This window comes from Gavia stellata, chromosome 4 (assembly GCF_030936135.1).
Source record: "Gavia stellata isolate bGavSte3 chromosome 4, bGavSte3.hap2, whole genome shotgun sequence".
NCBI lineage: Eukaryota > Metazoa > Chordata > Aves > Gaviiformes > Gaviidae > Gavia > Gavia stellata.
The window spans coordinates 34,516,561-34,542,823 of NC_082597.1; the positions used below are offsets into that span (position 1 = coordinate 34,516,561).

The 26,263-nt window shown below is 44.8% G+C and overlaps 1 protein-coding gene across 1 annotated transcript; it reads left to right on the top strand.

Annotated features, from left to right (window-relative positions):
• Nucleotides 1–22,121: 22,121 nt before the first annotated feature.
• On the top strand, nt 22,122–26,263 carry LOC132316979 (prolactin-like). The gene is made up of 5 exons (XM_059817247.1): nt 22,122–22,152; nt 22,275–22,426; nt 22,550–22,657; nt 24,089–24,268; nt 26,069–26,263. Exons 1-5 carry the CDS (start codon nt 22,122–22,124, stop codon nt 26,261–26,263), a joined length of 666 nt encoding a protein of 221 aa, XP_059673230.1.

Sequence of the window (26,263 nt, forward strand, 5' to 3'; positions counted from 1 at the left end):
AAGAGCTGCCCAGCCCATTACAGTCAGTAACAATCAATTTTCAAAAGTAGAGACAAAGTATGCAGAACAGATCAGGTTCAACTCACACGTGTGATAATCTGAGAACATTTAATTATTGTCAGATCTAATTCCAGCATGCTCACAACCAGATAAAAAGCATTATACAATATGTTAGTTGTTTAGATCAGTCTTAGCTCCTCTTACAAGTATTTAATGAAAGAGGACAGCATGTGTAATGATGCTGGCTAAACATGTGCTACAGTCAGATATTTGCAGTACCTGATAATGAAAAGGAAAAAAAGGAAAAAGAAAAGAAAGAAAACAGAGGTAGAAAATGTGGAAAATATGAAAACTAAATGTAACACTGCAGGACTAGACTAACACAGAATGGGCAAGAGGATAAAATTGCTGATACTTTACAACAGTTAAAACCATTGATTTGGGAGATGTAGGATATATCACCTGGTTATGGAATAGAAGTATCTTTGGATTAATGAAAGCCGTGAGTAGGTCAGAATTAAAAGATCAGCAATCCAGAAAGCCTGTTACTGACAGCACATCTAGAAAAAAAACTGAGTAAAACTGAAATTTGGGGAAAAAACAGGTGGATAAACAAGGTAATAACAAAGTTGAGAGGCTCTCCTGGGAAGCATTCTTTCAGTATAAATTTTCTCATAACCAACAGTGGTCTAAAGACTCATGCTCTGATATCCAGTTGGTCCAACAGAAATCAGAGACAGTAAGTAAAGCTCCAGCCCCTCAAATATATATGTATAACCCTAACACTTTGCATAATTCAAGGAGACAACTATCAGACCAAAGTAAATAAAACTGAATGTCTTAATGGAAATACAGCTTTTGGGTGGAAAAAAGTTCTGCTCTAAATTTTCTGGAGGTTTTTTCCAAATGAAAAAATAACCTGTCTCCTTTTCTTTTCAATTTCTTTTTAGAAGAAGAAGGAGAGAAAAGAGGAAGGAAATGCAATACTCTTCAGTGTTCACTGCAGCTAAGAAAAAAGCCTCAACATTAAAGAAAGAAGGGTTTGCTTGTTTGGGAGGTTAGGTTTTTTCCTTTACTCTGGGATATAATGTACTTTTACCAATCCTCTGTTAAATACCTACATACGTCTTTACAGGCAGGAGGCATAAATTTGCAGTGAAGCAGCTGCTGAAGCCATGACCCTTTTCCCAGCAGCCATCTTGCTTTAACCGCTATAGCTAGGTTTGAATCTCAATTTCCCCTTTATCTTTCTGTCTTTAAAAATGTATTATCAGTTACATGCTAGACATGTAGGTCACATCTCCGAAGAGCCCTCACCAGGACCTCTGCATTCATATCTGAATAAAAAGCAGAGCGCTGACATTTAGCTCCTTGATTGCAAACACAAGTGTTGCCTGTGACCACAATGCAGAGTTAGATATCAAAACGCTGCTTCTTTTGCCGTTCAGCTGAACTGAAACATGAGCACTGAACTGTTTAAGAAATTTTTCCTCTAGAAACATTTCACAAGATTTACAGCTTGTAATAATACTGTCTGCAAGTGTTTTAAAGTATTTCGGGTTATTTCCCCTATTACACACACTGTTAGAAAAGCTGCCCCCCAAAACCTGACATTTTCCAGTGAATGACAGATTATAGAATTGATAAGGGAAGAAAGTGTGGAGTTTTGTGAAGTTTTTAGGAAGCTGCAAAATATTTTCTTCAGTAACTGCCTTATGATTGTAGATACAATTTTAAATATTTTTCCTAATTGAATAAATGCTAAACTCTTCTAACAATAAGAGTGCTTATTTTGAAGTAATTCTTCACCTCCATACCTTTTACATTTCTATGGAAAAAAAGCCAATATATATGCACATTAAACTAAAACATCGTCTCCAAATATCATGGAGGCTTGGCATGTTTATATTCAATTGAAGGCCCATTGTTTGAATGGCTTTTTGCTTTTGCCAGGTTAATCTTTGGATGTTTAGAAATCATACTGAGTTATTCTTTCCTTTGCATCAGGAAACTGCCACATTTATTTGGATTTGTTTTATTCCTCCCAGAAGGACTGAAAAATTATTTTGCTTTCAGCTGTTGAATTCCATGTAATTTCAGTTACCTTTACACTTGTATTAATATGTCATGCAACTTTCATCAAAGGATGAAAGGGTGGCCTACTGACTTCAGCAAGCCAAAGCAAACACCATCTGTCCACCTCTAGTAATTCTGCCACCCTCAGTGACCCACTCTGCTCATAAGTGCGCCAGCCATACACTTTTCTTCTCCATTTGCTCTCTCTTAATAGTGCTCTTCTCTCCAACCTGGTCCACAAATATCCTCACAAATTGACTTGAATGGCCCCATCTTCCCTCCTTGGGTTTCCATTGAATCATGTCCCCTCCATCTGCTTACCAGAGACCATGCTGAGGAGATCTGCCTGTACTCCTGTCCTGTGTCAGGACATCCTGATTGCTAAATGGTGCCACAGGGCAGTCAGTCACACTGTTCCCCAGGGCTGGTCGTACTTTGTCATCCTCCCTCCCACTATAGTTTTCTGCACGTCTTTGTTTTTGATCTTCCTGATGCTGCCTTTCATCAGCTTCAGTGTCACGATATCCATTAAGTTGCTCAGTACTAATACCAGATTCATCAGTGCGACACTTTGTCATCACCTTCAGCCTTACCATCCTGGTCCTTGATCCTCCTTAAGCTCTTCAAATTGAGGGTAAAATGCTACACCACCACGTTTTTCCCCCAGAGGCAAGGGTTGACTGGGGTATGGATAACAGGAGGCTGGTATTTAGCTGCTATCTAATACCTAGCCATAGCTCTGTGGAAGTATTGCTTCTGCTGTCCAACACCCACCTTTGCTCAGTTCACTGATGTTCTCCTTTATTTTCTCTTTTCAGACGTGTTACAGACTATTTATCTGCAGAAGAGAAATAAACTCTAATCTTCAAGGCAAAAGTATCAAACTTCCCTGTTAGAGTTGGAAGATCATAGAATCATATAATGGTTCAGGTTGTAAGCGACCTTAAAGATCATCTAGTTCCAGCCCCCCTGCCATGGGCAGGGACACCTTCCACTAGACCAGGTTGCTCAAAGCCCTGTCCAATCTGGCTTTGAACACCTCCAGGGTTGGGGCATACACAACTTCTCTGGGCAGCCTGTTCCAGTGCCTCACCACCCTCATGGTGAAGAATTTCTTCCTTATATCTAGTCTAAACCTACCCTCTTTCAGCTTAAAGCCATGACCCCTTGTCCTATCACTACATGCCCTTGTAAAAAGTCCCTCTCCAGCTTTCTTGTAGGCCCCCTTCAGGTACTGGAAGGCTTCTATAAGGTGTCCCCAGAGCCTTCTCTTCTCCAGGCTGAACAACCCCAACTCTCTCAGCCTATCTTCATAGGAGAGGTGCTCAAGCCTTCTAATCATCTTCATGGCCCTCCTCTGGATGCACTCCAACAGGTCCATGTCCTTCTTATGTTGGAGACCCCAGAGGTGAATGCAGTACTCCAGGTGGGGTCTCACAAGAGCAGAGTAGAGGGGCAGAATCACCTTCCTCGACCTGCTGGTCACACTTCTTTTGATGCAGCCCAGGATACAGTTGGCTTTCTGGGCTGCAAGCGCACATTGCCGGCTCATGTTGAGCTTCTCATCAACCAACATCCCCAAGTCCTTCTCCTCAGGGCTGCTCTCAATTCATTCTCTGCCCAGCATGTATTTGTGCTTGGGATCACCCCAACCCATGTGCAGGACCTTGCACTTGGCCTTGTTGAACTTCATGAGGTTCGCACGGGTCCACCTCTCAAGCCTGCCTAGGTCCCTCTGGATGGCATCCCTTCCCTCCAGTGTATTGACCGCACCACACAGCTTGGCGTTGTCGGCAAACTTGCTGAGGGTGCACTCGATCCCACTGTCCATGTTGCCGACAAAGATGTTAAACAGTGCCGGTCCTGATACTGACTCCTGAGTAATGCCACTCGTCACCAGTCTCCACTTGGACATCAAGCCATGGACTCCAACTCTTTGAGTGCGACTATCCAGCCAATTCCTTATCCTCCAAATGGTCCATCTATCAAATCCATGCCTCTCCAATTTAGAGACAAGGATATCGTGCGGGACAGTGTCAAATGGTTTGCACAAGTCCAGGTAGATGATGTCGGTTGCTCTTCCCATATCTGTCAACACTTAACCCCATCATAGAAGGCCACCAAATCTGTCAGGCACGATTTGCCCTTAGTGAAGCCATGTTGACTGTCACCAGTCACCTCCTTGTTTTCCATGTGTCAGGCACGATTTGCCCTTAGTGAAGCCATGTTGACTGTCACCAATCACCTCCTTGTTTTCCATGTGCCCTAGCATAGTTTCCAGGAGGATCCACTCCATGATCTTGCTGGGCACAGAGGTGAAAACCTGATCTTCTTCTACAGCGGGCAGTTCTTCGTTCTCCCAGTCCCTGCCTTTGCCTTCCATGACTTTTGTGGTATGGCCTAAGCACTTGCCAGTGAAGACTGAGGCAAAAAAGTCATTGAGTACCTCAGCCTTCTCCGTATCCCAGGTAATCAGGTCTCCTGCTTCCTTCCAGAGAGGGCCCACATTTTCCCTAGTCTTCCTTTTATCACTGATGTACCTATAAAAGCTTTTTTTGTTGCCCTTGACGTCCCTGGCTAGGTTCAATTCTATTAGGGCTTTAGCTTTCCTAACCTCATCCCTGGCTGCACGGACAATTTCTCTGTATTCCTCTCAGGCTACCCTGCCCTTGCCTCCACTCTGTAGGCTTCCTTTTTGTGTTTGCGTTTGTCCAGGAGCTCCTTGTTCATCCATGCAGGCCTCCTGGCGTTCCTCTTTGTTGGGATGCATTGCTCCTGAACTTCAAGGAAGTGATCCTTGAATATTAACCAGCTTATTGTGATGGTGCAGAGGTGCGCCAATTTAAATGTCACTGAGGCTCACAAAATCAAATTAGGCAGGTGATAAACTCAAAAATAAACTTTATTTAAACCAAAACTGTTTAGCACAAAACTAACTACAGATGAGGCTTATCAAAAATCTTCCAACACTCCACAACATCAGTAAACCACAGGTGCAGGGTGGTGTATGAGGAATTAACACTGCACAGCCAGCACTATCACTCACCTGTAAGATGAGGGCTCTCAACCTCGAGGAGTTTCCCTGGACAGTGCCCCAAACCAAGGGGAGAGTCTCCAGCTGCAGACCCACTGTTCCGAGGAGGACTGGCTCCATTTGCCGTCTGGCGGGGCTCCATTTATACCCTAGTCGAACCTGAGCGGTGGTCATATATGGTCAGTGGTCTAGAAACTTCTCCTGACTGAGGCGTTTCATTGGCTGAGGGCCCTGCCGTTTCTGCCCCTCAGCCGAGGTGTCTACCTGACAGTCCCCACCAGTCACTATAAAGGTGTGAGGGTAAGGGCACGCAAAGTACAGAGGCAGGGGTCCTAATGCCTCCGGACTCTTGTCAGGGCGGGTGCGCCTGCCACACTTTCTTGGGCCACTCTTCCCTCCAGGGTTTTATCCCATGGTACTCTACCAAGCAGATCACTGAAGAGGCCGAAGTCTGCTCTCCCGAAGTCCAGGGCAGTGAGCTTGCTGTGCACCCTCCTTGCTGCCCTAAGGATCTTGAATTCCACCACTTCATGGTCACTGCAGCCAAGGCTGCCCTTGAGCTTCACATTCCCAACCAGCCCCCCCTTGTTGGTGACAACAAGGTCCAGCACAGCACCTTTCCTCGTTGGCTCCTCTATCACTTGGAGAAGGAAGAGATCATCAACACATTCCAGGGACCTCCCGGATTGCTTATGCCCTGCTGTGTTGTCTTTCCAACAGATATCGGAGTGGTTGGAGTTCCCCATGAGGACCACGGCTTGTGAATGTGGAGCTGCTCCTGTCTGTAGAGGGCCTCATCCGTGTGGTCTTCCTGGTCAGGTGGCCTGTAGCAGACCCTCACTATAATGTCACCTGTCCCTGTCCTCCCTTCAATCCTGACCCATAAACTCGTTCAGCTCCTCATCCATCCCCAGGCAGAGTTCCATGCTCTCTAGCTGGTCATTGACATAGAGGGCGACAGCCCCTCCTCACTGATCTGCTGCTATAAGCAGACACAGCCCCACGGAGGTCAGTGATGCTGTGTCAAATAACTATGATAAAAAACTGAACCAACAGTAAAGGCAACACACACCATGTGCAATAGGTATGAAGCATGTTAGGTTTTGGGGAAAAAAATCTAGTTATAACAAGATAAACCACTAATGCTATACTGCCTTTGGATTTATTGCTTATAATTGACTTGAGTTTGGTGGCCTTTGGTAGCCTTTAATTCAAATCAACTTCACTTTGTCATGTAACTGACAAATACCACAAATTACGACAAAAGCAGTAAGGCCAGCATCCAACGTCAAAGGATGACTAAAAATTAATTAAGTATAAAACTAAAATTCCCTATTGCCTAACTAGAGGCTACTGCTGCAAGTCAAAATTAAGGTGAATTTACAGAGCAATGGAGAAAAACGCATGTTGTGACCTCCTTCCCTTCAAGACAGAATAAACCCTAGTAAAGGTCATCCTTATTTAACCTTGCATTGTGAAGTGACTCATTTGATGCCTCCTAATCATTGAAAATCTACCACATAAGGACACGAGTCAAAAATTAGTTCCACATGTGTTCATGCTTGTAGCACACTTTAAATAATTTGAATTGTATGAGTCAAACATTTGCTAATGGGCAAAGACAAAATACCAACTTGTTAAACAATAGACTGAACTTCTCGGACAATATTTACAGATTACCTAAAAAACAAATAAAAAGAACATTTAAAGTCAGCTCCCACTGACTTTCCCATCTCTTTGCTGTTCTGTTTTTCTGTCGCTTTGAAAAATCATCCAATAAATGTCAGACTACTTAGGCAACAATGTGACTCCAAAACATAGATCTCTTCCATTAAAGGATATGCAATGCACACTACAGAGAAAATAGCAAATCAGCCTATTCACTACCACTGCAGACTTTAATAATCCTTGTTCTAGTTAATATTATTTGTCACATCACTGGTATTATAAATAGTCATTACTTCAATTTAAGAACTCCTTTAAAATCTCGCCCAGAGTTAGTTTTATATTAGCTCTGGATATGAATGAGAATCCCAAGTAAAAGGAAAATCTCAGCTGTACTTAATTTCAGCTGCCATTTCCTAAAATATCAGAGGTCGTTCTGCAGAGCTTCCTTGTTGCCATTGGTCCTGCACACCACTGTATTGGGCCTATATTCTCCACAGCTGCAGAAGGCCTTGTCTGGATCTAACCCCTTAAGATTTCAGGCTTCAGTTCCAAAAGGTGTTCAGGTGTAACTTTGAGTAATCCTGCACCTGTCAGACTGATCAGTCCAACTAGCATACATTCACAGTCACACATATATTTTAATATTCTGCAGAGCTGATGTCTTTATATTAATTTTTTTTGACAGTTTTTCCCTTCTAAGGACATACTCTGCCATTAACAAAGAAACAGACAACCACACCATTTTAATTACATTGTTTCAGGCTTACCTATACAGCTATTCAAGTAGATAGTTATTATAAATCAGTATGGCTACTTAGCTTAGTGCCTTGTACACATACATACCGTTATACAGAAGCATAGAATCATTTAGGTTGGAAAAGACCTTTAAGATCATCAAGTCCAACCATTAACCTAACCCTGCTAAGCCCACCACTAAACCATGTCCCTAAGCGCCTCAGACACACGTCTTTTAAATATCTCCAGGGATGGTGACTCAACCACCTCCCTGGGCAGCCTGTTCCAGTGTCTGACAACACTTTCAGTGAAGAAATTCTTCCTCATATCCAATCTAGAACTCTCCTGGAGCAACTTGAGGCCATTTCCTCTTGTCCTATCACTTGTCACTTGGGAGAAGAGACCAACACCCACCTCTCTACAACCTCCTTTCAGGTAATTGTAGAGAGTGATAAGGTCTCCCCTCAGCCTCCTCTTCTCCAGACTGAACAACCCCAGCTCCCTCAGCTGCTCCTCATCAGACTTGTGCTCCAGACCCCTCACCAGCTTCGTCGCCCTTCTCTGGACACACTCCAGCACCTCAATGTCCTTCTTGTAGGGAGGGGCCCAAAACTGAACACAGGATTCGAGGTGCGGCCTCACCAGCGCCGAGTACAGGGGCACGATCACCTCCCTACTCCTGCTGGCCACACTATTTCTGATACAGGCCAGGATGCCGTTGGCCTTCTTGGCCACCTGGGCACACTGCTGGCTCATCTTCAGCCGGCTGTCAATCAACACCCCCAGGTCCTTTTCTGCAGGGCAGCTTTCCAGCCACTCGTCCCCAAGCCTGTAGTGTTGCATGGGGTTGTTGTGACCCAAGTGCAGGACCCGGCACTTGGCCTTGTTGAACCTCATACAATTGGCCTGGGCCCATGGTTCCAGCCTGTCCAGATCCCTCTGCAGAGCCTCCCTACCCTCCAGCAGATCAACACTCCCACCCAACTTGGTGTCCTCTGCAAATGTACTGAGGGAGCACTCGATCCCATTGTCCAGATCTTTGATAAAGATACTAAACAAGACCGGCTGCAGTACCAAGCCCTAAGGAACACCACTTGTGACCAGCTGCCAACTGGATTTAACTCCGTTCACCACAACCCTCTGGGCCTAGCCATCCAGCCAGTTTTTTACCCAGCGAAGGGTGTACCCATCCAAGCCATGAGCAGCCAGTTTCTCCAGGAGAATGCTGTTGGAAACAGTGTCAAAGGCTTTACTAAAGTCTAGGTAGACTATATCCACAGCCTCTCCCTCATCCACTAAGCGGGTCACCTTGTCATAGAAGAAGATCAGGTTGGTCAAGCAGGACCTGCCTTTCATAAATCCATGCTGACTGGGCCTCATCACCTGGTTGTCCTGTATGTGCCACGTGATGGCACTCAAGATGATCTGCTCCATAATCTTCCCTGGCACCCAGGTCAGGCTGACAGGCCTGTAGTTCCCCGGATCCTCCTTCCAACCCTTCTTGAAGATGGGTATCATATTGGTTAATCTCCAGTCCACTGGGACCTCCCTGGTTAGCCAGGACTGCTGGTAGATGATGCAAAGTGGCTTAGTGAGCACTTCCACCAGCTCCCTCAGTACCCTTGGGTGGATCCCAACCGGTCCCATAGGCTTGTGGGTGTCTAAGTGGTGTAGCAGGTCGCTAACCATTTCCCCTTGGATTGTGGGGGCTTCATTCTGCTCCCCGTCCCTATCTTCCAGCTCAGGGGGCTGGGTACCTGGAGCACAACTGGTCTTACTATTAAAGACTGAGGCAAAGAAGGTATTAAGTACCTCAGAAGGTATTAAGTACCTCAGCCTTTTCCTCATCCTTTGTCACTGTGTTTCCCCCCACATCCAGTAAAGGATGGAGATTCTCCTTAGCCCTCCTTTTGTTGTTAATGTATTTATAGAAACATTTTTATTGTCTTTCACAGCAGTCGCCAGGTTAAGTTCTAGTTGGGCTTTGGCCCTTCTAATTTTCTCCCTGCAAAACCTCACAACATCCTTGTAGTCTTCCTGAGTAGTCTGCCCTTTCTTCCAAAGGTCATAAACTCTCCTTTTTTTCCCTGAGTTCCATCCAAAGCTCTCTGTTCAGCCATATGATAGACCTGACAGTGGGAGATAGGAGCAAAATATTAATGCCGCATTAGGCACGAAGAATGATGAAATAGCTGTAGTTCAAAATCTATAGACATTTAAAAAAACCAGAACTGTTCTTGCTAAGCTTTGGATTTGTAGTATGATTATTAATGGCCCCATTGAAATAAGAAAGATGGTGTGACAACGTACTTCCCTGTAAAAGTCTCCTAGTATTTGGTTCAGTAATTCTAAACCAAATACATTCTTGGCAATTAAGTTTCACTGTCGACACAGTCTGTCTGTAGTTTAAATGAGCATTTGCTAATGAGTCTGCCTGTAATGGTTCCTTCAGGGTTCACGTGTTCCACTACAAAGTCTAGGACAATTTTTCACTCATAGGAATTGTCAGTTCTTAAAGACCATTGATAGCTGGTGACACACAATTATAACTTATTTCTTTATGCCACATTCAGTTCTCTACATGATCATGTGATGGTTCATTCATTTTTGTACAAACATGAACTAAAATAGCCGCATACCTAAGAACAATGGAAAACTCCCACGACACATGCATTGGACAATGCTGAGAAAAGCGTAGTCTTGGGTTTTCTTCTCTTTTTTCTACCTATAAAATTATTTTCAGCTGAGATTTAAAAAAAAAATCAACACTATTTACAGTCTATTTGTCAAGGAAATGGGAAACGTAAATCAGAAGAGATGGGAACACAAAGTTTTCTCTGGCCTATCTCAGAGCTGAGGAAAACTTTGTTCACTCTTCTCACTTGCTGAGTGACAGACCAGCCTGTGCAGTGAGCTTGACATGCTGAACATTTTGCCCCCACTGGGATCTTCCTCCTTTCACCAGGGTAGCTAGCCCTCAGAATTGCTTCCCTTCCTACTTTGCTCATTCCTTCCAGGCTTCACATTTTTCTTTGTCATTGCAGGGAAAAGCAATTAGAGACATTTTTGCAGGAAAGTCCATTAGTTCCTCCCAGCTAGGTTTATGTTTACTTTTTCCTTCTCAGATTTTCTCCTATTTTTTTCCAGACAAAAGCCAATTTTTTCCAGACCACTTTTTCCACTTTTTTCCTTCTTTCAACACTATATACTTCAGCATGTTGGACACCCAGTAAGAAAAGAGTTGGGTGTTACTTGGATATGCCTTAAGGCTACTGAACAGCCAGTCACCTACACCTTAGACAGACTTATGAGCCCCTCAGAGAGGGATGCAGCTGAATGGGGCCGTCAGACCGCATGCCACACAACACCACAAGACCTTATAACAAGTCTTATAACATCATGGAGTTAATCAGAAACACAAACCATTATGCTCCATAGCAGGCCTTTCCTTGGTCACTTTGTCTCTGCTCACGCCATTCTTCTTTCTATTCTGTCTTGTGGTCAGGGAGATCAGAGAGGAGTCAGGAGGAGGCAAAGCCTTCTCCATGCCAGTGTTGCACTTGGCTGTGGACTGCTTGAAGCTGCAATTCCCCTTTCTTCTGACTATCTCTACCCTGCCTACTTGCAGCTGGAACAACTCAACCCTGGCAGCAGATAAAGAGGTGATAGGGTGTCGAGTATATAAATCAGGGACGTCGGCAGGCATTTTCAGAAACATTTTCTGGGTAAGAACTCTTCCCATCACTTGTGATTTAAACTCTGACATTCAAATAGCACTGGCTCCTGAGAGGACCAGGCACACTGATATGCATAGGGCCATAGCGCCGATGGAGCATGAGGAGCACCAGATGAGGACCAGTGCACGAGAAAGAGCAGTGCTCAGCCTCCTGCTCCCGTTGCATCCTGGTCTTGGCTGGAGCAAGAAGGGCTGCTCCCCAGAGCTGTGGAGATCTTGGCAAGTGACACACTGGTCCCCGCAGCGCAGTCCAGAAGAACTCTGCAGTTGCACAGATCCTATGATTCCAGTATGGAGTGTAGTAAAGATGATTACTCCTTCTCTCAGAAATACAAGAAGATGAGGAGAGCAGACTGGAAGAATATTGTACTCCTGCCCAGTTATCCTTGGTTCAGGGTAGGAGGATTTTTACTTCTCCACACCTCTTTCACACAAAGGTCAGTTACAGCAGATACACAGGGGAAAGCAAATTCTACCTTGCATGACTGCTTCTCCTTTTTGGAAGGATATTCTGACTACCCAGTTTAAATAACTCCTGTCCTGGGAACACAAAGAATTATTAGGAAACACTGAAATTAAGCCTTAGCTTACATTACAGTAATTTGGTATTTAATGATTTCCTTTGGCATGAGTTAAATGTAAACACATGAGCATGATAATTATATATACACACACAATTACTCATTCCAATTTGTTTTATTATAAGTATGTCATTTTTCATCCTTGTCAACTACAACACACAACAGGACCAGTGGGTTCCTAACATTTGGTGGTAGGTTGAATTTTTCCAAGGAGTTTTGACAGAGGCACATGAAAGACAGATACACATTCCATGTGACAGTAAACAAATCTAGAGACAGCAGCCTCTATAAATATTCTATGTTCATCATCTTACGTAAGAAAGTGGAAGGTTAGCCACTTATTCCAATCTATTAAACGGTCTGCAGCAGTTTGGTAAGAAAACCTGCAGGCTTTCTCACTATCGTTATGCTGTCACGCGGCTGCAGTCAGGGAATGACAGAAGAATAAAGCCCATAAGCATGTGAATATAAATGGAAGTACAAGTCAGTGATTTGGAAACACACAAAAAAAAATCTAGAAAAACAACATTAAGAGAACAAGAGGGAGCAATTTTTCTTTTCTAATTCTGAATAATTTGTCACTTCATACAATATTTATTAAAAAGCTACAATAGTATAATATGGAACTTCCTACAGATCCCAGAATATAAATGTCAGAAGCAGGCACATCAGTCCTGCCTCAGCAAGGAGCACTCAGTCTGTTCAGGGAAGGATTCCTGAGGTTAGAGCACAGGAACTGAATGTTAGGGATTTTATTCCTAGCCAGGAAAATTTGCACCACCATGGATAAGCCACTTTTCCACTCAGTGTTTCTTTAGTCTGTAAATAATCAAAAAACACCTCCCAACACCTGAGTGGGATAGTGCATGCTATTAGTACTTCCTATGAGAAAGAGAACTGGTTCTCTGCCTCCCTGGATCCCTGAGCACTGCTGGTGTGGTGAGCAGGGACTAGAAAGGCATTTGAGCTAAGGGAACAGAATTTGTTCAGTAGAAATCACATACAGGACAGCTATAAGCTGTGCTGCGCAAGTGTCTTGTGAGCTTCAGGATGGGGAATCTTGGTAGTAATGCAAATCCAGGAAAAACATTTATTGAGGACAATAGGCAAGACTGTTCCTGCCACATATGCAGGTATGAATTCCTGGCTAGTCTACCCATGTTGGGGAAGATTAAAAAAAAATAAAGTCAATTTTCTCCTTGATTTTCCTTCTGCAGGTATAAATGGGCCAGCTGCCTGCTACCTCACTTGCATTCCTCCTTTGAATGAAAGAACTAGAGAACGTGAAAGAGGAAATTGTTTATGCACCTTGTTTTCACTCCACCCATGCTCACTGGCCCACATACTGGCATCTTAGTGAGGCTAAATAAGAAAATACTGCTCATGGCAGCAGCTCAGAAAATCCTCAACCACGGTCCCTTAAACAAAGAAAAAGTGAGGAAGGTGTCATGACTGAAGAGCATCTTGGATACACAGCCTTCAAAGATGATTTGGGAACTGCATATTAAAAATTACTTCTCATCTTTTTCTGTTATTTTTTAATTGTAATCTAGGCAGATAACAGTGCCTATCACAAAGGAGGCTACATACTTTCCTGGTCCCTGATTCCTTATAATTTCCCAAGCCTTGCTTTTTTAGATTGAAATTATCATAACTCAGGATCTAGTGCAGGTTTATTGATTTTCTGAAAGAGCTCAGCCTGAATCGTTGGGCCTGTTGCCAACTAAAAAGATGGGGGGGAAACAGTTGTTTTCTTTATGTTCCAATGAGATTGGGCAACATGTGCTTTACAAAATTCCAGTATCTTCCTTTCACCCTCCTCTTTCAAAACAGAGATTGGACACATGGTATCAGGAGTTGCTTTCGTATCTGGGGTAGGTTTTTTTTATTCTTGTGCAAATCCACCCTCACATGGCCAAAATGTAACCCTTTGGAAAAGGAAAACACTTTTTATACATGTGATACAACCTTCTTGGTGTTACCTGCAAACTTTCCAAGCAATCTAAATTCACTCATCACAAGCAATCCCACTGAAGTCAACAGCGATGAGAATAGAAATGTTCTCTTAAAAAATAAATTGAAACAATATCCAAAAGAAACACCACTTCATAAATAAAAAATTGAGACATTGATTTTCCCACTTGACTTGTGTGATGCTTAGTATGGTGGAAATCATTGATTTACAGTAATATCTCTTTAACATGGCAATTTTTAGCTCAGACACTCCACATAGACTCCAATCCATTCTTACACAATTGATTCTACCTCCTTAGCAGGATGTATAATGAAGGGCTCCAAAACTTAAAGTACCTGAATTTGTAACTGGGTTTTTATCTTCAGTTTTACTTAATCTTTAGGTGCATACAGTTCTTCCCTAAAATAGCACAGCAGTTCATTCTGATGAGTAGTCAGCAGATCAGCTAAGGAATTCATCTTCTCCAAAGAGTTGGAATACCGCAGATATTTCAAAAAACGTATTTCTCTCTACTTGCGTGCTACCATCACTGTCACAAATAGTAAGAAGGATGTTTTCCTGGCTGCTAAGGATAATCTTTGCAGACCCAGAGGAGGCAAACATGCAACATCTGTAACAGGTTGTCCAGGAGAGGAGTAGCAGGAGAAGCAGCACTCCTGCTCCACTTGATGTGTCAAGCACATGCTCCACCAGCTCCTAGTCTACATTTGCAAACAGGAAATGAGATTCCTCTGCCCTGACTTGGTCTGTACTCATCACCCTAAGCTCTTCCAGCAAGCAACAGACAAAACCAGGCACCACCAGAGATTAGTGATGGGCATCGATCTCCAGATGAACCTCAGAAAGTGCCTGTTTCTAAACTCTGGATGCCTAAAATTGGAGGAGAGAAATCCTATCCTGAATGACTGGAAGAGACTCACATTGCATGCTCTGAACACAGATTTGTCTTCAGTATTTTGCAAATGAAGGATGACAAGATTCTTCCTTCTAGAAGTTTGTTCATAAAGGCCTGGCCCTCCCCAGGAAAAAATCCTTATTTCAATACCTGGTTTTCCAGAGTGCTGAAAGAAGGATCAGATCTTTTATGGATGTTATTCCCTGGATCAGAGAAAGGGCATAAGCAAGAGAATGCATGAGAGAACAAGGCAGGACTGTGGAAGGAGAGCTGACAGCTCTACACTTTATTCTGTTGAACCATCTTCCCCAAATGAACATGGCAAATGCATAAAGCAGCTCCAGCAACCTAAGCCCATCTTCAACCAAACTCATTTTCTGGAATGTCATGGATCTGAGGCATCAGCATACATATCAAACACATGCACGGTTCAAGCTCTCTGAGGTACCCAGAGAATCAAAATAAAATGCTTTATAGAGAAGAAAAAAAAAAGAGGAGCTGTGGTTTTCTTTAGCTCTTTTACGTTTGAGCTGAAAGCCAAGCACCCAAAAGCACCCGTTGAACAGGCAAGCCGAGATTTCTGTTTGGACATAAGGAGACAAATACAGAGCAGGAAGGCAGGCCTCCAACTGGCAGTAAGAAGCAGTAGCTGAATTATTGCTTTTGCTGATGAGATTGTAAAAGGTGAGAGAGAGAATCCTGTAAAACCTTCACATAAAACAGGAGAAAAGATGGGGAGGGTTCTCTGTGTAAGAAATTATAGAAGCAGCAGAAGAAACAGTAAAAGGTATAGTTGCAGAAGCAGAGAGAGGACAAGAAAAGCAGGAAGCTTTATTGGAGATGACAATTGAGAGCTTTGATTATAAAAAGTCATTATAGATATAAATAAAAGCAGATTCAGTTAAGATCAAAACAGAGGAACATGACTGAAAAGAGCATAAAAGGGAGAGAAATTTATTTGATGAATGTAAACAATTTCTCAGTGAGTGAAAAGTTATTCAAAAAGATGGAGGGTAGAGAAGGATTTTGCCCAGAGAGACAAATGGAGTCAAGGACTGTTGGCTTAAGGTGAGGGGATGAAAGAATGTTTATATTGTGAAGAAAGAGGGAGAGGAAGGAGGAGAAGAAAGATAGAAAGGTTAAGAAATATAAAACCAAGAGCAAGATGAGTTTTGCTAACAATTAATTTAAAAAAAATGGATGGCAAATGGACAATTTTTCAGATTCACTCTGAAAAAGGTCATTTTTTCCCAAAAGCTTGTTTCCATTTTTTCCAGCTATATCAGTTGATCCAATGAAAAATAGTATCTGCTCCTACTTACCTTGTATTACCTATGTCTTTGGATTTTTCAAGGCTGCAACAATCAAGAGTAATCCAAATCAAGACAAACCCAGTAAGTTTAGTGATTAGTAGATGACTGCAGTGTGGGAGAGAAGAGCAGAGAAATTAAAAGTGAGAATAGAAAAGCCAAACACTTCTACATGAAGTGGTAAAAGCAGAATTATGCCTTTTTTCTTTACAAAACTAGGAAAAAACATAGTTCCAGCCTTGAGAAAATGGCTGATGCCTTCAAGTGGGTAGTCAGCTCTTTTTTCATTTAACTTCTAAGATTCAGTTTATGTCATTTCCATATTGCTTTATTCACTTTCAGAGCAAAAGTGTGTGACTTGCCCCTCCTTGTGCCATAAAATGTACCTGTTGCTATGTTACAGGAAAAGAGCAAATCAATAGTGGACAGTATTTGGTTGAAACAAACCTTTTCATTTCAGCTTTTACTCCTTCATGATGTAAGTTTAGGAGCAATTTTGAATACATGATGAGCTCCAGTTGGTCTTGCACTATAAAACTTTGGCAGGCTAGAAGGGGGAGAGGTCTGATGTTGCCCACTCACCCTTCTGCCCACGGCAGGATGAACACCACTGCTGACTGTCTGAAAACTGTTGGAAAGTTTGTAAGAAAGGTTAGATAATGATGGAGATTTCACGGTGTCCCTGAGCAATCTGTTCCAGTCCTTAACTCTCCTAACCATTAAGAAGTTCTTTCTAATGTCTAATTTAAACCTCCGTTATTGCAGTTTAATCCCATTACATCTCATATCCATAATGAATGTGGTGAATAATTGATTCCCTTCCTCTTTGCTGCTACCTTCTGCGTATCTGAAAACTGTATCCTTGCCTTGTCTTTCCCTGCTAGAGAGTAAACAATGCCACCTCCTTCAGTCTTTCCTTGTAGGCCATGGCAGGTTTTTTAACCTTTGATCATTCTTGTTTTTCTCCTCTGGGCTCTTTCCATCTGGCTCATTTGTCTCTTGAAATGGGATGTCCAACACTGAACACAGTGTTCTAGCGGAGGCCTTACAAACACAAGGTATGGCTGAATGTGGTGGGTTGACCTTGGCTGGACGCCAGGTGACACCAAGCCACTCTATCACTCCCCTCCTCAGCAGGACACAGGGGGAGAAAATAAGATGAAAAAAACTTGTGGGTGAAGATAAAGGCAGTTTAATACAGCAAAAGCAAAGGCCACGCATGGAGGCAAAGGAAAACAGAAGATTTATTCTCTACTTCCCATCAGCAGGTGATGTCCAGCCACTTCCCGGGAAGCAGGGCTTCAGTACATGTAGTGGTTGCTCTGGAAGACAAATGTCGTAAATAATTAATTCTCCCCCTTCCTCCTTCTTTTCCTAGCTTTTATTGCTGAGTAGACATCATACGGTATGGAATATCCCTTTGGTCAGTTTGGGTCAGTTGTCCTGGCTATGCCCCCTCCCAAGATCTTGCCCACCCCCAGCCTACTGATGAGGGGGGAATGTTGGAGAGACAGCCTTGATGCTGTGCGAGCACTGCTCAGCCAAAACACTGGTGTGTTATCAACACCTTTCTAGCTACCAATACAAAGCACAGCACTATGAGGGCTGCTATGGGGAAAATCTCAGCCAGACCCAATACACTGAAGAACTCTTCTTCAAAGTACATACCCCAGATTGCAAAACGAATAAATAATGCAAAGCCACGTTAAGTTACTACTGACTTAGGTCCGGCTTGTTATTTCTTACAAGTCATGATCCCCTCCTCTGCAACTGCTGCCTCCTTCTGTATTTGGGCAGTCTAAGTTCCTATCTAAGTATATTACTTTGCATTTTTCTTTACTGAACTGTACCCCACTTTCTTCAAACCATTTCTCTAATTTTCAGGATCGCGTTAAATTCTAAAATGCAAGTGACTTCCAGTTTGGTGTCATCTACAAACTTGAAGTATCAGTGAAGAGCCAAGGAAAACAATTCTTTGAACATTGATATATCACTGGTTAGGAAAACATCATTAATTTTAGAAACTGGAACTTTAAATAAAACTTCATAATTTACTGTGGATTCTTTCCTCTAAGTTGTACTGCATTTTTTGCTGTGCAAGTCATTTACATTTTACACAGCACAGGTTCACAGCTCCTTCATAACTCAAGAATTGTCTTAACATTTTAAAGGTGCCTTTTCTAGGATAAGATTTGCATATGTCAGGATTTCTCCTAGACATGCGAAAACCAAGAGAAAATGCCTATTGGCCAATAAAATAAGTCACTGATCTACGTGCTTCCCATATGCACACTACCAGTGTTTTTCAGATCCTGTCACATGCATGATTGCTCATTTTCTGATAGTTATCAGAAATAACACTAATATTCCAAGCCTTCAATTGGACCACAAGCCAGAAGTATTTTATCAGGCACCAAAGAGCTCAGAGCTATTGCCAAGGCTTCCTCTATGATCACCATTAAGAACTGGCTCAGCAGCTCTAATCACTGAAATTAACTGCATTGTTTTATTCATTAGAGATAAAGCAGAGGTAAGAGAATGAGAACAACCTCTGCTGAATAGTGTAGATCATGTGATTAAGCACATCTTAATGAGCGGCTTTTAAAACTACTTTTAGAAATTTCAAAAAATGAGATATAAAAAGTATCTTATGGACACATGGTGCTATCAAACTTTAGAAGTGACTTTGAAGAATTTTAGAGAAGTGAGTTTGGTCTGTTGGGTCCAGAGATGTATTGGTTTGAAGGACCAGCTACGCTGTATTGCTGGTAGAGGCTGAGGAGCATGTGGACTAGCTCAGTAGCGAGGCTTCTAGTATTTGCTTATATTGATCCAACTCTGCCAAGAAAGAAGGAAATTCTTTTTGGAGATTGCACTCACTTAACTAAATCAAATCCAGATAGCTCAGTGCACATCATGGCAAGACAAGTTCCCTGGAAGGACACAAGTTTTGTGGGTAGCCCTCAGAGAGGAATAACTTCCCTTTGAGAAGTATGTGTGAATGAAGGCAGTGTAGATTGTGTCAGAAAGACATTTGAATATTCCTTCTCATGTGCTATCTTTTCAATCTTCCTTTGGGTGAAAGGAAACCTAAATCCCTTTTTTCCTACTTAAAAATCTGTCATGTTAACAAAAAGCCAAATCCTTAAACAGATGCAAACAAGGAAAACAACCCAAGCAGAGAACACAAGCAAGCAAATGGGGGCCCCTACTTAGTGGTGACTTGTGGTGGCATTTTCAGCAGTAAAGGTGTATTGGGTTTGTGTGGCAGCGCTTTGGTAGCAGGGGGGGCTACAGGGGTGGCTTCTGTGAGAAGCTGCTAGAAGCTTCTCCTATGTCTGATAGAGCCAATGCCAGCTGACTCCAAGACGGATCTGCCACTGGCCAAGGCCGAGCTAATCAGCAACAGTGGTAGCGCCTCTGTGATAACGTATTTAAGAAGGGGGGAAAAAACCGGGAAGCGGCAGCCGGAGAAGAGAGGAGTGAGAATATGTGAGAGAAACAACTCTGCAGACACCAAGGTCAGTGAAGAAGGAGGGGGAGGAGGTGCTCCAGGCGCCGGAGCAGAGATTCCCCTACAGCCCGTGGTGAAGACCATGGTGAGGCAGGCTGTGCCCCTGCAGCTCATGGAGGTCCACGGTGGAGCAGATATCCACCTGCAGCCCGTGGAGGACCCCACGCTGGAGCAGGTGGATGCCTGAAGGAGGCTGTGATCCTGTGGGAAGCCTGTGCTGGAGCAGGCTCCTGGCAGGACCTGTGGACCTGTGGAGAGAGGAGCCCACACTGGAGCAGGTTTGCTGGCAGGACTTGCGATCCCGCGGGGGACCCACGCTGGAGCAGTCTGTTCCTGAAAGACTGCACCCCGTGGAACGGACCCATGCTGGAGCAGTTTGTGAAGAACTGCAGCCCGTGGGAAGAACCCACATTGGAGAAGTTCGTGGAGAACTGTCTCCTGTGGGAGGGACCCCACGCTGGAGCAGGGGAAGAGTGTGAGGAGGAAGGAGCGGCAGAAACAATGTGTGATGAACTGACCACAACCCCCATTCCCCGTCCCCCTGCGCCGCTCGGGGGGAAGAGGTAGAAAAATCGGGAGTGAAGTTGAGCCCAGGAAGAAGGGAGGGGTGGGGGGAAGGTGTTGGGTTTTTTTAAGATTTGGTTTTACTTCTCATTATCCTACTCTGCTTTTGATTGGTAATAAATTAAACTAATTTCCCCAAGTCAAGTCTGTTTTGCCCATGATGGTAATTGGTGAGTGATCTCCCTATGTCCTTGTCTCGACCTACGAGCCTTTCCTCATATTTTCTCTCTCCTGTCCAGCTGAGGAAGGGGAGTGAGTGAGCAGCTGTGTGGTGATTAGTCCGGCTGGGCTTAAACCACAACAAAAGGTCTTCACCTCTCAATGTTTTGAATCTGTGCACATCCCAAAATGTGTGAGCTTTGACAGGCCTTGGAGTTCAGTGAGCAGCCATGCAGACACCTACTCAGAATCTAGAAACTGACACCTAACTCCTCGGAGAAGCTTTTATTTTCAAAATGTAAATCCTTTGGAAATGCCACTTGACTTCATGCAGAATGCAGTGGCAGGTGACAATTACTTTTAAGATTTGGCTAGAGAAGTAGCTGCCTCTACCTGTTTTCTATAAATTTTTTAGCATCCATCCAGACTATAGGTGACCAAAGTCACTTCTCCTTGCCCGAGAGCTAGTCAAACTCATGTCTTCCACCTCCAGAAGGGGTCCTAGTCACCCAGCTGTCCTTAAAAGGTAGGGGAGAGGGATGTTCTTCATTCTGGTGGAGGTACGGTCATTCCATTTTCCATAAAAGAAATGGGGATTTGGGGGCTAGAAAACAGACACATGACTCTAGCATAGTGGCTGGGGTAGTCACAGAGGAAAGATGACAATTTCATGTCAGATGTTTTCTCATTCCTGAGCAGATGGCTCCCTTGGCAGTGCAAAAACTTCAACAAGAAGAGCAGAGCTGACTCATTCTCCATGTCGTAAGAGCCATCAGTTACGGCAGTCCCCCAGCCAACCTCAGATTTTAATACCCACAGGCAGAGGAGGTTTCCTGATTCCAGCTCTACTGAATCTGCCTGAGCTGTTCCCATTGAATTCCAAGAGGCAGGGTGCCAAAACCCAGAAAACACAGCAGAAAGACCCTGTGCTCAGGTTCCCCTGTTAGTCAGCTTGAAGCAGCTTCTAGTTTGACATGTCGGTTGTAAGCCTCATGACAAGCATCTCAACTTTCTTCATACATCCTGCAGGGCTGCTGGGGATCTCACACCCAGAAATTGCGGACAGCAACCAAGTCCATAGGAGTTGCACCCCTTTGGGGATCCTGATCTGAGTGCTTTGCTGTGTTGTTCCCTTAGTTAATCTTTTAGCCAGATGGGGCATCACCAACCGTCTTCAGGCACGCTTGCACCACCGCGCGCGCAGTCCCCAGCTATCACACCTTCAGTGGTCTTACCTCTGACCAGCTGCTAGGGAGCAGGGAAAGCAGATCTGGTCTTAACCGTGTGATTAGAAGAGATGGTGAAGAGATGGATGTCATCAGTCCAGGCTTCTCTCCTACTCCTCATGTTGCCCATTGCTGTCCTTGCATAACCCCCCCGTTATCACTGAGAAGATCAGTTTATTCGCCTGGTCTCACTTCTCACATCCTTACCCCCTCCGACGGCAGCGGACGTGCTGGTACAGACGCCACGAGGGCGCAGAAGCCGCCCCCCTCTGCCCACGGCGGGGGCTGTGGCACCGATACCGGGGCAGCCCTGGCCCCACGGCGGCCGGGCGCCGCGGGGGTCGGTAGCAGCCCCACCAGAAAGCCCGGGAAGCCTCTTGCTGCCGTGTCCTGTGGGCTGCCGGGAGCGGGGACCGGTCGCGGCGGTGCGAGGGACGCTCCCGCCCGCCCGCCGAGCCGGGAGCCCCGCTGCCGGCGGCTTGCTCACGGTGGCCGCGGGCTGCGCGCGTCAGGGAGAGACCCGTCATGACCGGGAGATCCCCCCCACGCCACGCACATCCCCACCCGGCATATATAGGGGACGCGGGGGCAACGCCGGCGCCGGCCGATCCCAGCCGCTCCGCGCCGGGTGGCGGGCTCCGCGGCGCCATGGCCCTCGCCCGGGCGGCGGGGCGAGCAGGTGAGGGCGGCGGGAGGAGCGGGGCAGAGGGAAGAGGAGCGGGGCAGAGGGAAGAGGAGCGGGCCGGGGCGGGCGGCCCCCCCGACGCCCCGCGCCCCCCGACGCCGCCGGGCTCTCCGCAGGTGCCGCCGCAGCGCTGGCGCTGCTGTGGCTGCTGGTCTGCGCCCCGGGGGACGCCGGCTGCCGCCTCCTGACCGTGGCCGATCTCTTCGACCGGGTGATCCGGCACTCGGGCAGGATCCACAGCCTCTCCACGGCGCTCTACGCCGAGCTGGTGAGTGCCGTGCCGGCCCCGCCGCCGCGGACGGGACGCCCGCCGCCCTGCGAGCGGCTGCCGGCGGGGCGGAGCGGGGCGGGGGGTGCGCTCCGTGTCTCTTTAGGTTTTCTTCCCCCGTAGGAAAAACACTTTCCTCCCCGCGACAGCGAGCTGGGGAAGCCCGCTCGGAAGTGCCACACGTCGGGGATGCTGACCCCCAACGGCAAAGAGTACGCCCAAAAAATCCCGGTAAGGCTGGACAGCGGCGGCGGGCGGAGACGGGGCTGGCGGGGGACATCGCGGGCCCCCGCGGGGTTGGGGGGGCTGAGAGGGGACTCCGCGGGTCATACCGCCTCCTCTCCCCTGCCTAAAGAAAGGGGAAAATACCCTCCGTCCCGTCAGAGCCCCCAAATGCCCACCCAATACGCTGCGGTTGTTCCCCACCCCAGTCAGGCTGGAGACAGGCAGAGAGGCTTTTATGCCTCCGGTGCTTCATCAACAGTTGGGCTGAAGAAGCTGATAGGCTTTGACCCCAAACAGGTGCACATCACAGAGGTATTGCATATGAATCATTAGTTCGTTCTGTTAAAAAAGCTGTATATGGTTCCATATGCTTAAATCATATTTATTAGTTATAATAGAGGTATTGCAGTAGTACTTCATCCAAATGACTGACAGACAGACATCCTTTTGATTTTGTTGTGGCAGTCTCTGCGGAACAGAAACTTAGAAAACTCTGCATGTGACAGATAAGTTAAATTAATCAGTGTCACTGCAAAGTACAAAAAGCAATCAGGAGAAAGAAATAACAGTCATTATCTTTGAATCAGTAGTTAGGTAAGGAGAAAAGAACAGCAAATTGTTTTAGACAGATGTAATGGCAAAGAGAAAAAAATCATTATTAGTTTAGAGAAGAGCAGGAAGAGTTTCTTTAGACAGGAAAAGCAGATTGTAAAGTTGAGGATACAGCAGGGAGAAACTTTTGCCTCTAGGAGGAGGCAGACGGAGACGAATGTTAACATTTTGCTCTCTGGTTGTGATGGAGTGAGGAGCTTCACCCAAGACGTTTAGAAAAACACTTTCCTCCCTTGAAGGGCAATGGGAAATGAGGCCCTGCCTGCTTTAGAAAGCTTTAACCAGTCAACTGTATTTCTGAACTTACATTGCAAGAGAGGTCTTACGGCCACTGAGTTTCTGTTAGTGAAGCAACCGTCCTGACCACCGGGCACCTTCTTGGAAGCGTGTCTGCAGCAAACCTCTAACTGACACAGCTACAACCACGGCAGGTGTGAGGAAACACCTGCACTTCCATACCAGCAAACAGAGATGTCTAGATGAGGCTCCTTGGGCTCTTGAGACATCTAGGAGTTCCTCAAAACTTTTTCAGTACCAAGTAAGTTTGACAGGAATGCCACCATTTTGCTAATGCTGTACTCCACAGTTTTAGGTATTACAGAGCTTAGGAAGCTGAAAACAAGACAAATACAACTTTTGAGTGTTGCTTATAGCTAAGCAAATAACCAGAGACAGGGTGGCCCTTAATGTCTGAATATTTGAAAACTACTGAATGGCAGATGTAAATCTTAATCCTGCTGAGATTTCACAGTGAGACTGTCTAAGAGTATTCATATGACCTACCGGAAACTAACAGAAAAATTCTTTACTCTTTTAATTTATAAGAGAGAAGAACTAACTCACTTGATACTGAAACTTTTGCAAGCCTGGAAAGAACCACTTTCCCACTTTAACCAGCACATTGAGCACCATCAAGAGCTACCTGATGACAGCCTTAGCAAAGCTAAGCAAATCAGCAATATGGTACATGAGCTGAAGACTGGAGTTGAAAAAGTAACAGAAAAGGCAAGATTTTCAATGTAGCTTTTATTTATACCAGCCATGTGGTGTGAGTGACTTCAGGGGGGTGATGTCTGCTCTCACTTGGGCTATAGCCTTAATGCCAACAGAGGCTCTGATCCAGCAACAGTGGACTTTGTTACAGATCCAGCAATTTTTCAGCCAGAGGATGTGACTTAGTTTATGCATTGGCAGATATGTAGGTGGCATTATATATGTCTGCATGTGTAGAGCAATATTTTATTAATACAAAATATATGAAAGAAAGACACAAGTGCAAAGACTAGAGCCATTTACAGCTTCATATGTGAGCCAGTAATGACTTGCCTTTTCTGGGGCAGTAGAGGAGATGTAGGTAGACCATGACAAATACTTAATTATTATTTTCAGTTTTATTTGGATTTACATTCTAACTAATTCAAGTATGACTGCTGTCTGCTGCAAAGAGCTCCTTCCTAAGGCAACAATTTTCTGCTGGGATAACTTCTTCAAGACAACAGTGGCATTGCTTAAGTCAGATGCCAGTCACAAAACAATTTCAAAACTCCATTCCAAATTCTGGCAGATCATATATAAATTATGGGATGTCATTTTCTGTTATTTCCATTTCTCTCTTCTCATTACTAACTAGAAGTCCTGATCTTTGTGTTGCTTGTGCATTCCTATCTAAACTTATTTGTAGTTTTGACTAAAGAAATGAGGGCTGTGTATACATTCTCTGAAATGGCTACACTGCCAAGGTGTCTGCTTCACTAAAAAGTGAATAATAAACTAGTATCTTAGACTAGTAGATCACCTTTCAGCTTTATGAACACAGGTGGGGAATACAAGTTTTAAAATGATAAGCATCTCATCACTAGAATAGGAGGAATTGTACCCTGCTCTAAAATGCACCCCTGATTAGGGTGACTCAGAGTTACAAATAGAAAGTCCATCTTCCAAGTGCAGCCATGATTCTGAGTTAAAATGGCCTTAACGTTCAGAGCTATTCAACCTCAAATCTTGACCTTTGTTTGCTGCATTCTATAACTGAAGCAAGTCATCAAACTCTAAACTAGCTACACACTTCTGGTAGTCACACTTGTGACACGGGCGGTCACAAGTGGTGTTCCCCAGGGCTCAGTATTGGGGCCAGTTCGGTTTAATATCTTTATCAATGATCTGGACGAGGGGATCGAGTGCTCCCTCAGCAAGTTTGCAGACGACACCAAGTTGGGCGGGAGTGTTGATCTGCTGGAGGGTAGGAAGGCTCTGCAGAGGGATCTGGACAGTCTGGATCGATGGGCTGAGGCCAATTGGATGAGGTTCAACAAGGCCAAGTGCCGGGTTCTACACTTGGGTCACAACAACCCCATGCAACACTACAGGCTTGGGGACGAGTGGCTGGAAAGCTGCCCTGCAGAAAAGGACCTGGGGGTGTTGATTGACAGCCGGCTGAAGATGAGCCAGCAGTGTGCCCAGGTGGCCAAGAAGGCCAACGGCATCCTGGCCTGTATCAGAAACAGTGTGGCCAGCAGGAGTAGGGAGGTGATCGTGCCCCTGTACTCGGCTCTGGTGAGGCCGCACCTCGAATACTGTATATCAGATCATTTCAGGCTAGTCTTTAGGTTGTATAGACACCGGTAAGATAAAAAAGCAATGTTATTCTCTGTAAGGGAGCTTTACACATATCATCAATACATACGTGAAAGGTCTGGATTGAACAGCCCAACATAGTGATACCTCAGCTGACTTCTGCACTAGTATTTTAAAGGTTTGTTGTACGTGTAGTTACGAGTTCTACTTCTTTTCCTGTTTTCAATACAGATGCAGTCAATGGGGATCATCAGCAATTCATTAAACGGAATGGCATCTTCCGAAGCCGCTGGTTTATCAATTAGTAATGAAGCAAACATGATGAGTGACTCTGACTTTATTCACTGTTTCAGGAGAGACTCCAATAAAGTACAAAGCTACTTAAAAATTCTTAAATGTAGGATTATGCCAGAAAATAGTTGTTGA